Below are 16,766 nucleotides of genomic sequence, written 5' to 3'. Positions count from 1 at the left end.
CTAATCCAAACACAGGCACGAGCCGGGGGCTTTGCTGGCGTTTGCCGCCCGCGGGTTTTGCCCATGTGTTCCTTGGCCTGGTGCTGAACATCGTATTTATGAGCACACACCAAAGAAAAAGTAAGCCTTCTGAAGGAGATACAATCCTGGTTTTAGCACTGGACTTTTTAAAAGGAAAAAAAGTGAAGTAATGAGGGCCTCTGGGAGAGCAGCCATGGTCCATTTTTAGAGTCGTGGATGGTGGGTTAAAGCCCTGGGTCCCTGGGTCTGCCTGAGCAGGCATAGAGGTTGGAAAGATATTTGGAAAGATGTTCTTGCACCCTCTCTCTAAAGCAGTGGATTTGCCCTTCAAGCACATCCCCAAAGAGAGAGAAGGGACCACGCTGCATCATGACGGTATTTGGTGTAGATGGAAAATGGGCACTGGCTGGTTTGGCAATAACTTGTAGTTTGGGGCAGATCCACAAGGATGACGTGGCCCTTCCAGCTCTGTTATCGCATGCATCTGTATCTGGGGCTTTCCCTGCTGCAGGAAACCTCACAGCCTTCCACGCTGGGAAGGGGGGAGCGCTGGCACCTTCTGTGTGAGAGTAGAAAGGCTGAAAATAACCCGGCAGCTGCCACGGTCCCCACAGGCATCCCGACTGCTCGCAGGGGTGGCAGAGGAACGTGCTTCCTAGCAGGGTATCTCCCCTTACTGCACTTGTTCTCCACTGGACATAGCGAAGTTGTGCTGAGAGACCCAGAAGACGATTTGCCTGTAGATCCTCAGCAGGGAGAGCAGGCTGTGCTCTGGGGATATGGACTTTTTCCTAATTGAATGCAAGCTTGTCTTCTTTTTTAACATGGCAGACAGTTTTTCCTCCTCCTCCTCTTCTGACCTTCTTCTATACTGTAGGTTCAGTTTCAGCTGCTTAGGGCAGCCTGTGATCTGTATTTTTAGTACTTAAAATGAATTTTAAATACTTTTCAACCCTCTGGTAGTTATGGCTCTATCTCTTGGCAGCAGAACACCGTCACAGCCCAGGGCTCTGCAACTGCTGATGGAAAAGAGAGACCTGGATTTGCAAAGCAGCGGACAGGAGTCCTGGGGCAGCTTTTGGTTCGTGCGTCCTTGTCCTTGTTGTACCCACAGGTAATGGTTGTCCATTGCCCGTAGCAGGCAGCATCCCAGTTCTGCGTCCAAAGCTCCCTGTTCATCTGCTACATCCAAGGGCTACAGCAAACCAGAGAATAACCATGGTTTGAAGCAGTGAGCTCAGCAAAGCAGCCCTGCGTGACAGCAGCGCTGGCTCTGTGCTGTCTTGCTGTGTGGTGTTGACTGAATATCCTTTTGTTTGCACTGGTTTAAAAACACACTAATTTTGGTATCATTCCACGGCTGTGTTATCAACTAGAGCGTGCCAGGAACTCTGCTGAAAAGGTCAGAAAATCCCAGTTCATTGAAAATTCTTGCAGAAAAATATCGTAGTAAAATGGGCCAGAGAAGACCATGCAAGTGACCTTGCAGAGGTCACGGAGGGGAATCATCAGAGGGATGAACAGGACGGGATTATCAAGGGATTCTTCAAGGTGCCAGAGATCTTGAGGAAATGGGCTGTGGGACCCAGAGGTCCCATCTGGTCCTAGCTGGAGTTAAGAGCATGGAAGAAGCTGGTCGCTGGGGTGACCCATGCTCTTTGGGGTGAAATGTTGACATCCTTTCCTTCGAAATGTTTTGTACTCGGGCAGAATAAGGAACTGCATGAGCTTTAGTGTTGGAAATGTCATCTCAGTCCACTTGATGGTGGAGCTTTGGGTCTTGCAGTGATGATAAATGCTTGACGTGGTGTCCTGGCTCCGTTTTCTCTCCTTTCAGCTGCTTATTCCCGGGATGTGGCAGCATAGCTGTTGCCTGTTATCCGATTTACCAGTTGCTCATAAGGGGGTACCTGGTAGGAGCTGGCAAATCCATCATCGTGCTCATGTACCAAAGCGATACCTCTGGCCTGCAGGAGAAAAGACTAAATGAACCCAAAAGTAATGTGTATTAAAAGAAAATGTAAAATGGCAGAGGCCACATGAACTAAGCAGAGGTATTTTCTAGCTGTCTAGTCTAACGTTTGGTATCATTTTTCTCTAGGATTACAGGGGCTTTCACCTCATAAATTTGTGCCTGTTTGAGGTCGTTAATCTTTCTTTACATGTTGCCTTGCAATTTTAGAGCTTTGCCACCATCTGGGATCACATTTTAAATGGAGTTTCCACTCAGTACGTTCCTTTTCATGAAATTATTTATATATAGAGAAATATATAATAAATATATCAGGACTGGGTTGTTTTTAAACATTTTCAGTGCTTTCGCAAGGGCTTACCTTGTGTGGAAAAACTTGTCTTCTCTAATAGAGAGCCATAATAGTGACCAATTAAAGGATCACATTTGCAATATGCTTTTAAATGGCAATTTAAAATATTGGTGAGCGACCTGCCTCATGATCCGCCAGGGAAGGTGAGCTCCATCGGAGAACGCCGGGCCAGGGAGCGCATTGCTGTGTTGGAAAATCTCGGAGATGAGATGCACCAGGAAAGCACCATCTTTTGGCAACTGGATATCACAAAGCTAGAGAAGGATTGCTGCAGCTTCCCCGTTGCCTTTGGGATGGGACCTTCTTGGTAAGCGTGTATTGCCCTTAGCTCCTGTTTCTTACAGACTTACCTTCCAGCCTGGTCCGCTCCCTAAACCAAACGTGACCCATCTCTGGTGCTCTTAATAAACAGGCCTTCTCCCCAAAGGCAGTAATGACCTGCAGTTGGTTGCACCAGCTTGTTCTGGCCCCGCCAGAGCCAAGATGTCTGTTCCAGGCCCTGCTAATTATTTTAGAGGGATTTTGAACAAATAAATAGCCTGAACATTTCAGCGGTTCCTTGTGTAATTTTAGCTCTGGACCCCTCCAAGAATGTACAGAATAAATAGGTGAATCTGTCATACATCCACAATTAACTCTATATACAGCGAGCAGCTCGGAGGCACGCTATGGAGGAATAGTGTCAATAAACAGGTATGCTGTGGGCCGTGGAAATGTGGTCTTTGTTATTGGAGAAGGATAGCTCTGACCAGGAGGTAGGGTGCAGTCTGGAAAAGCAAACAGTGCAGCTATAGATCCTTCTGCCCCCACCCAACTAGTTGGAATTCAGAAATCCGTCATTTCAGTGTACCCCTGCTGAAGTACATCCTCGCTCGTGCTGGTGTAAATCAGGGCTGACTCATCATGAGCAAAGCTTGGCTTTGTAGCTAAATGTCATGGATGTGGCAGGAAGGTTTCACCTACGCTGGTGACTTTGCAAGTGCAACTTAGTGAACAGGAAAAAAAGATTCCTCGGGATATTTTATAACGCCAAGGCATGAAATTGCACAGCAGAATTTTCTCCCAAGACCTTTTCCCCTTCGGCATTTGTAGCCACATGTGCAGCCATCATTCCCCAAGAAACCCAACGCCCAGACGTGAATCATTTCTTGATTTTTCATGCTTTTAACTTTTCATTGCTGAGGCTTCGCTCAGCCGGGAAAAGTAGGGACCTGTTTCAGCTTTGGAAAACCTTAGACGGAGGGACGGCTGGGGAAAGGAGTTAAAAATGAAACAGCAGATTTATATATATAAAAAGTAAAAATATATGTTCTACATCTGAAGTTTATTTAGGTCCTTTGGGAGAGTGGCGCGGCACTACGTCTCTACTAAATTGCCAACATTTTATGGTCGTGCTGGCACTGAGTCAAACACACATCTCCTTGGCTTGGGTTGCTGTCTTAAAGCAGGCAGATTCCAGTATGTTTTTCTATGAACTGAATATTACTATTGACTGGACAAGGGAAGCTCTGCCCAGCCAGAACATATAGGTAACTTTTCTTTTGGATAGATCTAGCGAGACTTAATTATATTGATATTGTGTGACTGAAGAGCTGACCCCTTGTGACCCACCCGGACATTAGATCTCTGTGCATTTTAAGACAGATACAACTTTTTTTTTTTTTTTTCTTTTGATTTTATTTTGATTGGAATCATAGTAATAATTGGAAAGTTTCAAAGGGCCTATTTTTAGCCGGTTAGCTGTTGTATATGCAAGTATGTTAGTAGCATGCACGTGGAGCCTTGTGCGCATGAATGTATGTATAAAATACACATGGCACAAGGTACCGCTGGGATTTACACAAGAGGCTGAGCAGTTTGCTGCTCAATTTCCTTTCAAAACCCTTGCCTACATGTGTATCTTTGTGCAAAATCGCTAGGTTGTTCATCAATCAAGGCTGCTGCACACGTTGAGCACCTACCACAAAGCCTCACCGGCGAGCGGCGAGGAAGCGGCAGCTCTCCGTAATCCCCCCCTGTTATGAAGAAGGGTGTTTTGCAGGAGTCGGTGGTTACTATACAGCATGAGATGGTCTGACTTCAGTCAAGACACGCATCTTCCCACACTTCCCAGCAGCTGGGAGTGACCCAGTTTATCTCCTTTCTGCTTGCTGCCTCTTGCTCTTCTGCCCGGGGCTGGGAAGCCGTTTCTGCTCGGGCTTGGGAAAGTGGAGCTTTGATCTGCAGATGCATAAGGAGGAAGGGTCAAGATCTAAAGCAGAATAGACTGGCAGAGAAACAGCCTGTTGGATCATGTTGATCAAATTATGCTCTGCGATGGAGAATCCCTTTTATTTTTTGGTCCAGAATACAAGAGAACTGAGAGCTTTTCTTTGAAGCTGAGAAGATGAGTTCATGCCTCAGTGCCTTGGGAAGCTGGAGTACTGTGCTTTACAGTTCATCTGTACCTTCCACAAACGCTCGGGAAAACATTCAATAATACCTCTCAGCCTGGTTTTCCAGGGTACTGCTCTTCTTCACACCTTTCTCTTTGTGCCAAAGGCTTCCCTCTCTTTTGGTTGTTGGAGTCTCCGGTGCCCGCAAGCTGTTACTGAAGTATTTGTTGCTCCAAGTGAATCCTATTTCTTTTGACGGAATAGTTGCTTCCTCTCGTAATTTATTAATATTTGCTGTTGTTCCATTTCCTTCTGTTTTTCAAGATCTTTCTGCCATTAAGTGAGCTCAGGTTTGAGTGGTTTGGTTAAGTAGGTGCCTTTCAATGGGGAAAGAAATGATAGTATCTAGAGTGTATAGGAATTATTTATGGCTCACTTTGTTTTTCCCCAAGCCAGATTTCTGCGATGGGCACCCAGGGTGATACTTTGAAAGGCTGTCCTTAGCGTTGTTTTAATATTAATGCCAAGTATACTTTTGGTTATCTGAATCAATAGATAATAGGAGTTTACCTTATACAAACAGGTAGAATCATGGATTTTTTGTTCACCTTTTTGAAACTGATTCATTCATAACTTGCTACTGTGTTTTGAAAGACGCCTTGTGAGTTTGAGCTGTTGAGGTGCTCAGCCGAGCGAGCAGATACAAGAGGCTCCTGAAGCCGTGCCGCGGTTTGTTGCGGAGAGAAGGAAGGTAAAACCCCGTCGTTGCAAAGGATAAAACTTACTTGATCTAGCTCTGGGCTCCTCCTCGTTTGTGATCTTGAGAGAAGAGGGTCTTCCCTCCCCTCCAACTTCACCTCCCATGCGGCACGGTTACTTGCATGGGATTTGTGCCGCTCACGCTGTAAGAATAACATCGCCAGCCCTGTCTGAGCAGTGGGTTGTTCGAGGACAATGTGGGACTTGTTTTCCTGCACACGTGTAGGAGAGCCTGGAGATTTCCCTAGGCTGAGCTGGGGTATCTAACACTGGGATTAAATACACCATCGGAGTTTATGTAATGCCATACCAATAAGGAGGCTGAGAGGAGAGACCATGTGCATTTACAGTCCCAGAGAAGAGCGTTTACTCTGGTGTATAATAGCCTTCTGTTGGGTTTTAGTAGCGTATAGTTTAGTAAATTAGGAGTCTTCAGGTACTTAGCACTTTAATGGTTCTCACTAAGAACATAATTAAACCATAGACCCCTTAGGGAGAAAAAACAGTTTATTGTGCATATTTTTAGAATCTGTTACCAGCCCTCATAAAACCTGGTAGATACAAGCCAGAGAACATGCCTTAGCTGGCGACCCAGAATCCATTCAGCCGCCCCCGCCGAGTGTCGCCCCGCAGTCACACGTTACAAATCTGCCCCGTGAATTATGGAATTAATTTTCCCCAATCTGATTTCAAAACGCATTTGCAGCGCAGTTTTTCTCCGGCTGCTGGAGGTGTGAGGGAGGCAGGAAGTTTATTATATTGCACCTTGTGCTGACACATAAAGCTGGTTTTGGCTAATCGTTTTTTTATTTAAAAACATTTTATGTTTCACAGAGGTATCCAGAAATGAGGCTTGTTGGAGACAAGGGCTCTGCTCTGTTCCTCTCGCCATGCGTCTGCCTTGGGCTTGTTTATTTAGTTGCATCTGACTTGGAGCTGCGTTTTTCTGTGTCTGTGTGTGTCAGGAGTTCACAGTTCTCGATGTAGGGGAACTCCTGGCCGCTTCCTAGGATGCTTTTCCTTGCAAAGCAGCCACAAAGCAAAGCGTAAAGCTCAAAATCCCCAGCGAGACGAGCCGGGTGAGGTGATCCTGGAATGCTTTTCCCTCCTCCCGGGTTCTGACACCGCCGCCGCGATGTTTCCGTGGGATATGATTACACTGGGAAAGCACTAGGCATGCCTGCGGTGGGCAGGTAGCCTCTCTAACCCCAGCGACGCACCCCAGCGGGACCCACCGGACGGGCCGTCGGGTGCCCCCAGCACCCCTGGGCAGCGGTTGACTGGGGCAGAGGAAGGAACCAGAAAGCTTTCCAGTATCACAGGTGCCTGCGTTCGGGGCCGCTGTGATTCACACGTTGCTCTGGGTCTTTTCTCTTGCCTCAACACCCCCTTCCCGAGTAAACACGGCTTTCTCCCCGGGAAACCTGTGCCGCGCTACACCCGTGCTCGCAGCATCTGGAAGGCATTGGGAGGAACACACACACACAGAGCGCTCTCCTCCCCCAGCAGCCTTTTAATGAATTTCTGATACACGCGAATCGCTTCTCTATCTCTGTGTTTTGTTTTCCGTACTTGAGGTTTACACACCGGAGAAGTGGCCGCAGCGATGGGGAGGAAGGGTCCCTTACTGATAGTGCCCCCAGAGGCTCCATCGCCAGCGCTGCTCTTATCAAATGCATTTCTTTCCCTCTGTCAAAACAAATGGCGAGGAACCCTGTGTTATTTGTGGCGTGTCTGCTGCTGTTCTAGACTTTCAGTCTTGCTTGTCATTTGAGTTATCTTGCCTGTCGCACAGCATTGCCCCCGCTGACACTGTGATAGTGTCAGCACTGATAAGGTGAAGGATGGAAATGCTGTAACACCTGGGAGTGAATTATTAACCCACGCCAGATTTCTGTACTTTGCTTCTCCTTTTTCCCCATTTCTACTTCAGGATAAGAATTAGGCTGCCGCTAAAAGCCATAAGCCGCAGCAGACCCAGCTGGCCAGCCTGGGCTGTTCCCACACAAGCCCGCACGTGGCTGCAGCGTGAGCCCAAACCAAGAACTTTCTTCTGCTTCTTGTCCCACTGCACTGCGTCTAGAGGCAAGAATTTTATCTTTCTGCCCTTAAGCACAGCAGGCTGGGGGGAAGATGTCTTGAGTCCCAGTCCAAAGCAACGAGCAGAATTTGCTGGCTGTGGTTGGCCTTGACGGATGAGGGCATCAGCATGAGTCTGTGATGGAGAGCCAGGGGATGGGGGAACCGAATGGCACGTTCGATAGCTAAGGATGGTCCTTGCTTTAAAATTAAACAGTGTCAGCCCAGCCCTGCAAAGCCACAGTCAAATATATAACTGCTCAGCGCCGTCGCATTACGAGAGTTAATTACATGTGTAAGTAGGTATGTAATTACATGTGTAATACTGCCTGTTCTCCGTGGTCCCCGGCCGTAAGTGCTGCCTGCGTCGAAGGGAGCGGATCCAGGCACGCTGCCGATGGGGAGACAGGCGGTGGCTGCATTGCAGGAGGGGATAAGCAGGAATGCCGCCTTCCTGCGGCTCTGGCGTGTTAGAATCGGGCAGTTACGCACTGGAAACCGGCTCATCTCAGGCTAAATATTACAACCTGTAGGGCTGATACCTCATCTAGGTCAGTTTTGGTTAAAGCACTTAAAAAAAATTAAAAATAGAAGAAGCCGAGAAAGCAACCTGCCGTTTTGGAAGGATAAAAGCATTTCTCAGCAATTTGGGATCAAGGTAAAAACATCTCCTTGTGAGCCTCCCTGACATTCTGGGAATGCTCAAGAGCAGTCCAACAAGCAGATTAACTCGAAACAGGTCCCGTGCGGAGGGGAAGGACCCTCGGTGGCACCCGCGGCTGCTGCTGCCCCGGGATGGGGGGAGCCCTGACCCCCCACCCCCTTGCCGGAGCGGACTTGGCAGAGATCCTTGACCCCGACACCGCTCCATCCGGCACCGCTGTCCGAGGAAGGAAGGATGCGGTCTCCTGTCCTAAGGGGTTACAGCAGCCTCAAACCCATATAAAGCAACAGCTTTATTAATCCCAGCTTTGCTAATAAGGAATTACAATAGTTGTGGGATTTGGCAGTGGAAGCACGCTCAGTTGCCATGCATAGTACAGTATTTTCCCTGTTTTGTTTGTATTTTTGATTTAACTACAAATAATTTAAAGATGTGTTGTGTCTCCTTCAATTAAAATTTGCATCTTCATCCTCTCTTTTTTTTTGTCGCAGTTCTAAAACAATACTAACGAATTTGAGCTTGTCAGATATGCTAAGATAAATTGGTAACTTCTTTCTTTCTGCTAAAATTGCAGCATTTCTAAGGGTGGCAGTTATTAACCAATGAGGATTTGGTTTTGTTTCCTTTGTAAAATTTGCAGCTTTATTGTACTGGATGGAAGATCTCCCGGTGTCAAAAAATTTCAGGCTGATAGAAGAATAATATTGTCACAAGGCCAGTATGTAAATACCTTAACCAATATAGCATGTTTAGAGGCATTACACTTCCTTCTCCCAAATTACGATTTTGGAAAGCAACTCTACCACCACATTTATTTCAAATTTAAACGTTTTGAAAGAATATCTCCTAGGTCTTGAAATCTGGTTTCCATTCCTGGCTGTGTTTGACCTACTGTGTGACCCTGAGAAAATCTTTTTCTCAGTTTCTGTATCTGCTTAGTTGCTCTGATGATCTTCAGCAGTCATGCAGAGCAATTTAACATCCGTCGGTGTCGAGCTATGTGTAACATTTCAGTATTAAATAATAGTGGTTTAATTTCAGATGAGTGGGTTTTGGTAATGATGAAAAAAGAGAAAATTAAAACTCTTCGTTTTTAGATGGTGTGTTGGTTTAAAAATTCCTTGTGTTTGCATGAAGAAAATTGAATGAAGTAATTTTCTCTAAAAAGAAATGAGTGCCCAGAGGCAAAGGATGGTTCTTCTGTGAGCAAACTTGGGGAAAGAAACAAGGAAAAAGGCCAAGAGCTCTGTAGCTCCCCGCAATGATGAGCCTTGGAGGGGGACTGATTCTTCTTTTCTTCCATCTTTCAGACGCAGCCAGTGCCCAACCCCATCGCCTACTTCATGCATCGCTCGCCGTGGTGGTTTCATCAGTTCGAGACCCTGGTCAATCACTTCATCGAGCTGGTGGTGCCGTTCTTTCTCTTCCTGGGACGGCGGATGTGCATCGTACACGGCCTCTTGCAGATCCTCTTCCAGGTGAGACGCTCCCGGGTTTGCTTCCCAAGGGTCACGTCTTCACCCAGGATGGAGCAGAGGGTGTTCGAAGGGTGTAAAACCTCTCCCGCTGCCTGCGCCTGGGGGCCGTAGGGTGGGCTGGGACCTGGATGGCCGAGATGCAGACACACGTTCCTAACGCCGGCTCCGTAACCGGCAGCCAGGACGCGGGCACGCGTGCCGGGAGCGGCGGCGGTGTGGTTCGCTGGAGCCCGTCTTCTCCGAGCAGGAGCAGCATCCAGAGGAACTGACTCAATCGGCAGGTCAGGAGTTCAGGCTCAAGTGAATTAAGATGATTCACAGCTATTAACTGTTGGCTCTCGGGTGGTTTGCGCTGGCATGGCTGCTCTTAGTGTGTTGCTGGAGGTTTGTTTCCCTTGCCGCTGGTTTGGTTTCCATTCATATGGATGGCAGAGAAATGTCAGCCCAGGACTAGTGCAAAGGGTCTGATCCGGCAGCTGTGGAAGGCTAGGATGAATACTTGCAGTTTCTCCAAAAGTTAATTTTTGTAGACATCTTTCACCCTTTGAAGGGATTTTTTTATGTTTAACATTCAATATCTCTGAAAACATTTGAGCTGCTTTTCACAACCACCAGGTTTACTGAGCCTAGGTTCATAGTGAAACTAATTTCTTCAAAAATTAATGGCATTCACATTCCAGTCGATTTTGTTGGGGGTTTTTTTATACATGAAATAAATAAATCTGTGCTAAAGTCAGAGGACAGAAGCTCCTGCGTATATACTTGCCTACTCCACATCTGATTTCTGTCATCTCTGACCCAGCAAAGAGCTCAGTAAACCCCAGCCACTCTGATTTGCAGAAGTGCAGCTTTCAGCCCTTGCTGACTGCAGTGTTCGTTCAATATCATTTCAGCATCGTGAAATTCATATTCGGTAGCTGTTCCTGCTTCCTGTAAATACATGTGATGATTAAACCAGAGAACAGCTTATAAACTCTTACCGGTAAACCACAAAAACGCTGATCGGATTTTAAAGGGCTGACATAAAACCCGCAGGATTTGTGCCCTCGCAGAGATGCCCACTCCTTCTCCTGCTCCCGAAACGCATCCTGTTGTGTCTGGGTACCACCGAACATACAGCTTGTACCTTTGCTCGCTCAACACACCTTTTAGCGTCAGGTTTTTTTTGTTGGAATGGATCTTCTCAGGCAGCTGGAGTTCCTGGCAGCGGGGCAGAAGAGGTCTGACCCAAAGAGGTCTCGGGGCATTGCTCCACGAGGTGCCAGTTGTGTTTGCGACAGGTATCGCACCTGAGGTTTTCGGTGTCACTGGGAGGATTAGATTCGGCCCAACCCTAAAAAAACCTGCTCTTTTGTCTCATGGACAAAGCAAAACATCCCATCTCTGTTGGCTGCTCGTTGCAGAAGCAGGCGGCTGTTGAGACATGGTGGAGATCGGATTAGCAAGCAGGAATTGCGAGTAGAAATACTTTTGCGTCTAAGGAAGTGTAGGGAGGGCGGTGATGGCTCTTTCTAAGGTGAGTAGACCTAGAAAGGAGCAGAACACACCACGGTGAGTGGCCTGTCAGAAAACAAACCACGTTGCCAAATTCCCCGGCTTTGGCACGGCTGTCGTGTCTGAGGGCAGAGCTGTCGTGCTCTGCTCACTTCTGTGTTGGCAGAAAAATGATAGCGTAATGGCCTGAGATAGTGATGCTTTGTCTTCCCATCTCTGCCAGAAGAAACTTCCGTGACCAAAAAGCCTGACCAAACGCTCCTCTCTCATCCCCCTCTCGGCTCTGGGTTTCTCCATCCTTGCCGTGTCCCGGGGCACACGGGGGATGTATCCCGAGCCCCCGGCCAGGGCTCTCGGGCTGGCACTCGCCTCCAGCACCCTCACGGCTCCTCCAAGGGCCCCTAACGAGCAGCACGACTGTTTGTGTGCTGGGCGACTTCAGACGGAGCCAGTGGGATCTGAAAAAGCCAACTACATACAATAAAGGCTCATAATGACATATTGTAAATGCATGCATCTAACCACCCTTTAATTGGCGCTTTATTGATAGTTTGCAATTACTGACTTATTTCTATCATGAGGGGAGTCTGCAAAGGAAAAAAGGGTCCCAGTGTAAAATGCAGCTCTGGTGCATTTATAGCATTTCAACAAAAACCTGTTTATTTAATATTTACTGCCCTTTTCTTCATTCAGAATGACTTTTATTGACAATACTTCTGCTCTGCAAAGGAAGCAATAAAGTTTAATGTTGATATACCACTTAATTCTGCTTTTCAAGATTTGAATTGACATTACATGCAAGTTTTATTGGACATTTTATAATTGTTATTGGAGTCATGGTGGCTAGGCTGAGTAAGTGTATTTTTCCAGATTCCAACTGGCCTGGAGAATATTGCTTTGTCAGGAACCCAAAAAAAGTTGTGCTTTAAAGAAAAAAGTTTTTTCTTTTTTTCAAGTGTGAACTTATTCTTCTTGCCTAGTTCACCACGTTTGTAAGGAAAAAGGCTTAGTGAGTTTGGAAACGTCAGAGAGGAGGGGCTCGGCAGCCCGCCGGCTCGGCGGAGCGGAGAGCGCGCCGGGAGGATGGATGTCTGTTCCCCACTGGATTCCCGAGGGGTTGTGCTGGTCGTGCCATAGGCAGAGTGTGCTGGTCCCGGTGTGCCGGACCGTCCCGGGCCACCTACCGTGAGGGAGATTTGGGCGATGATAACTGAAACACACGCTGCGTAGGCGCGTCTCTGCACCGTCCCCTTCCTGTGCTCGCCCACCCACCCGTGTCCTCACAAGACCTGAAGCGGGGAGCCCGAGGAGCCGGGACACCCCACGGTTTTGGTGCTTCGTGGGCATTGATGTTGCTGTGATTTCGGTTTGGGGTCTGCCTGCTCCGATACAAGTCCCCGTAGCTTGAGCTTCCAGAAATCTCCCCCTTTGGCTGCTTTTTGATCTCGAGTAAATTGGACAGTCTTACTTATTGCAAGCCTCTCGATATAAATAGTCTTTGCTTAAAAAAAAAAATAATCAAGGACTGGGTTGAATGCTGGCCAGTTCCCATTAGAAAAATCATTATTTATTGTTGCTAACCACCAGATTGGGGAGGGCTTTGCGATTTACAGCTGTGGGTGTAGTTTTTGCAGGACATCTGCGCACAGAGAGATTCTCAGTCAGATCGCAGCGCCCAGAGCACGTTTACCAGGATCAAAGGTGAGTAGAGAGAAAATGTCATCCAAGATTTTACAGCCAGGCCCCATCAGCTGCTTGTCCCCCGGGGCAGGCTGCGGAAGAGCTCCCCAGCCGCCAGCGCAGCTGCTCGCGGTCCCGGCCAGGGGCTCGGGGATGGGGACTGTCCCCACGCAGTGGCGTGGGGGTCCCACGCACGGCAGGGACAGCAAGAGCAGGCGCGTGTCCTCTGCGACGGCGACTCTCTGCTCCCAAGAGAGAGGTTTGAGAGGGCTGCGCTGACCTTGTCACTAATTGCTGCGCGAAACCCCCATCCCAAGGAAGCTGATTGCACTGCAGAGAAGGCCAAGGAGGGGAAGCTCTGGGACATGGCAGCTCCGAGGTTGAGGAGCCTCGCTCAGCCGGACAGCCGGTGCAGCCAACAGGCAGGTTCGTGCTCAGCAGGACTAGACAGCTTGACTGTGCCCGTCTCGCTTTGTGCCATCACACGTGTCCCAGAAGCAAAGACTCCCAAACTCCTGTCTGCACAGGTTGACATCACCCCACGAGGCGTTTTTATTCCTGTAGTGCCTGCTGGGATTCAAACCCCTTGGGTTTCTGAGAGCCGAAGTAGTGCGTCGACCCATCCCACCTGCAAGGGAGCCTGCTCGAAAGATCTCAGCCGGCGCGAAAGCGTTAGCAGGTGATGGTGGCAAAGCCTCCCCGTTAGACTGTCTGTGCTGAGAGCATCCCTTTGCCTTTAGAAAGAAACCTTAGGTGAAGAGCAGCCAATGATAGAGGTTCTCCAAGGTAAATATGCAGCATTGTTTCAAAAAAACATTCTTTCTAGCATTTACGGTACGTAGAAATCCAAATCTAAACCAGAAATTAAACTAAATGAAGGTTTAACTTTTCAACTTCGTTAGGGATTTATTGTAAGCAGGTGCCAGACTTGACGTGCCGAGTAACACTGCTGCAAATTGTCTCTGCCAGGAATAAAGCTGGAGGAGAGACTTGTAACTCAGCTCCTTCCCTGCTCGGCTCTGCGCTCCAGCCCTGTAAAATCAGGCTGGTGAGAAATGGTCAGTCTGAGCCACAGAAACCTCCAAATGAGCCTGAGGTGGAGTTTGCCCTTTGCTCATATACAACCGAGGGTGCTTAGAGTTTTTGAGAGTTTGCTAAATATCAAAAGCTTTTTGCTACCACTTACTGTCATCCTTCCTGGGGAGTACAGGGACATTTTATAGCTGCTATGTAGAGGCAGGACCGTGTTTGCCAAGATGCTCATGTCTGGAGCAGGGACCTGTGCATCTCCTCATTAGGTTTAAACTTCCAGTGCTGGGGTTGGGGTTTTGGACACCGTCTCTAATTCATAAGGATGGGATTGTTTTCACTGAATGTCTCTTGATGGTGGCTACTGAATGTGATGTTCACTTAACGGGATAGAAATCCAGCTGCAGGTGGTTGCAGTGGCCAGTGTTTTACAAATCACTTTGATGAACGATTCTTTCATTTTGCGTCTGATGGTACCAATTGGCTGATTTTGTAGCGGTGTTGGGGTCTGAGCCTCAAAAATATACATGTAGATCTGAAGTACCCCAATGTTCAGGAGAAATCAAGTCCAAAATGTGGCTGTTAGTATCTGGAGGGGGAAGAAGAGGTCTTGGAGGGTCTTGGAGACCACAGGTGAGGTCTGGACCCTGTTATTCTTGGTTCTGTAGAAGCATCAAGCCAGAGCCTGCCCGTGCCCTGAGGAGCTTGTGGTTTTAAGGGGAAGGGAGGATGAAGGTGCTGCGTGGGGAAGGCAAGTCCTTTCTCCTGCCCACAGGTCGGTGGCACAGGACCCCTTCCCACCACACCACCTACGAGAGCATCGCGTCGTCTCCCCCCTCTCCCCGCCGACGCTTCCATCCCCCATGCACACACGGTCACCTTTGCCTGCCCGCAGGTCCGTCCCCGCGCTCAACCACCCGCGGCCAGCGAGAGCCGAGTACCAGCGTCCGTGAGTGAAACCGGAGAGGGTGCAAACCCACGGCCTTGCTGCTCTGCGGGTGTTTCGCTGTTCTCTACAGCTGGCTCCTAAAACCCTGAAGCTGCATGTTTTTCACGACGTCTAATGCGCAGCTTACACCAGCAAACGTATTTCTTGGCTCCTTAAGGCAGGCAGTAAAATTACACTGCTTGGCAAACGAGTTGATGAGGGGAAGCGAGAGGAAAGCCAAAAAGCCAGCAAAAAGCCACCTTGCCCCTACGAGCTGGCAGGTAGTGCTGGGTTAGAGAGCACGGCGAGGAGGCTGCAGTGCCCGGGCGGGAGGGGGCTGAGGTTTCTTACAGCCGGGGGCTGGTTTCGGCTGTGCCAGATGGGAAGGAGCTTCAGTATCGCAAAGGTAAAATCCAGAAATAAATAAATAGTAAATGGAAAGTATAAGGCTAGCGCTGTTGGACAGGCAGGGTCATTCCTTTGCTTCTACGGCCCTGTTTTGGGTCATAGTCAAACAGGCACAGTTTGGGGTTTTTTAGGATGCGGGGAGAGTTTTAGGCCTTCGAATCCCTTTGGATTTGAATGAATCTGGGGAGCCTGACTCTCCTTTCCGTGGCCCCTGAACACTCCCGGCACGTCCTCCTGCGCGGAGCATCCTCTGCGCAGCCTCGTGGCCGGTGATCTCCCGGAGGGGGGCCGTTCGTGCCGGGATGAGCTCAGCCCCCAGCATCCCACGTCAGGACAGAAGTTCCCCGAAGGAGCCAGAGCGGCGAAGCCTTGGGGTTGCCAGTTCTTCACTGCCACCGGTCCTCCTCCTGCGGAGGTTTGGCAGCAGGCTGAAATTCGGGCTATCCCAGGTTGTTTTTCAGCAGGAGCCGTATATAAAGCGAAGGGATGACAATGCCAAGAGCGAAGCTGAATTCCAGCCTCGCGGAAGGCAAAGATAAAACCTCCGCAGCCAAAACCCCCTCGAACTCAGAGCTCTGACAAAGCAAGCTCCCGAGACAGCTCTCGGGGTCCGGCCAAGGAGCTGCGCGGGAACGCGGCAGCTTTACGAGCTGGTGGAGGGCCAGGGGGGAGGACCCGCTGAGATGGAGCCCCTGGGGTGGGGGGGGGCTGTGGCAGAAACCTCCTGCCGTGGAAACCTCCGGCTCTTTTCCCTCGGAAAACAAGCTCTGAGCGCTACCCTTGCCCAGCCGGGCACCGCATTGGAGACACGCAGCCCCTGCCCTCCTGGGAGCCAGGAACGTGCAGGAAAGTGGGCAGGAAAGTCATTGTCCTCTTCTGGTTTTTTTAAGCAGAAAACAGTTATTGAATAAATAGGTATTTTCTGCCCTTTTTTCCCTTGGCTTGGACAAACCCCAACCTCCTAAAAATTTTGATGGAAATGGACGTTTTCCTCTAGTTGATCCTTTTCCCATCGCCTCTCCAAAGCTCTGCATGGGAGGCAAAGCAGGGGTTTTCCCCCCTCTCTTTTGGGAGGGGAGGACCAAGCCCCCCGCTTCTACTGCTGCTGCCTCTGCCATGCCGCAAGACGTTGGAGGGATGAACTGCCCTTCCAGCCACACACGCGCAAATTAAATCATGCTGTTGCAGTGCCACAGCTGCAACATATTGTGTTGCTGACTTAGGAGGTAGCAGAGGTCACAGCAGCAGCCCAGAGAGAAGGAACAAAAATTAAATGGCTCCCCCCTTCCCAGCAGAAAGTGTCTGAATCCAGTGTTTGTTTTCACTTGTCAGATACGAGCTCGGTTTTGTTCTTTTTCTTACACTGGTGTAAATCAGATGTGTCTCCAGGAGGATTATCGGGGTTACACGAGTCCCAGGCTTGTGGCAGAAGAATCAGGCCCTTCAGTCGTGCTTTAATTTTGCACCTATAGGACATGTGCACTGCTCAAGTAGTTATTTTTCTTTATTGATGCAGAGTAGCGTCGT

At 48.9% G+C, this 16,766-nt stretch overlaps 1 protein-coding gene across 1 annotated transcript in view; it reads left to right on the top strand.

Annotated features, from left to right (window-relative positions):
- The window catches only part of LMF1 (lipase maturation factor 1), a 205,963-nt gene that overhangs the window by 132,359 nt on the left and 56,838 nt on the right, over positions 1–16,766 (top strand). Inside the window, 1 exon segment of the mRNA XM_030001566.2 lies at positions 9,533–9,700. Within this exon segment, the coding sequence (XP_029857426.2) occupies positions 9,533–9,700 (168 nt within the window).

The sequence above is a fragment of the Aquila chrysaetos genome, chromosome 25 (assembly GCF_900496995.4).
Source record: "Aquila chrysaetos chrysaetos chromosome 25, bAquChr1.4, whole genome shotgun sequence".
Lineage (NCBI taxonomy): Eukaryota > Metazoa > Chordata > Aves > Accipitriformes > Accipitridae > Aquila > Aquila chrysaetos.
The sequence above is the reverse complement of the archived record's forward strand: the minus strand, read 5'-3'. Positions and strand labels throughout refer to the sequence as shown.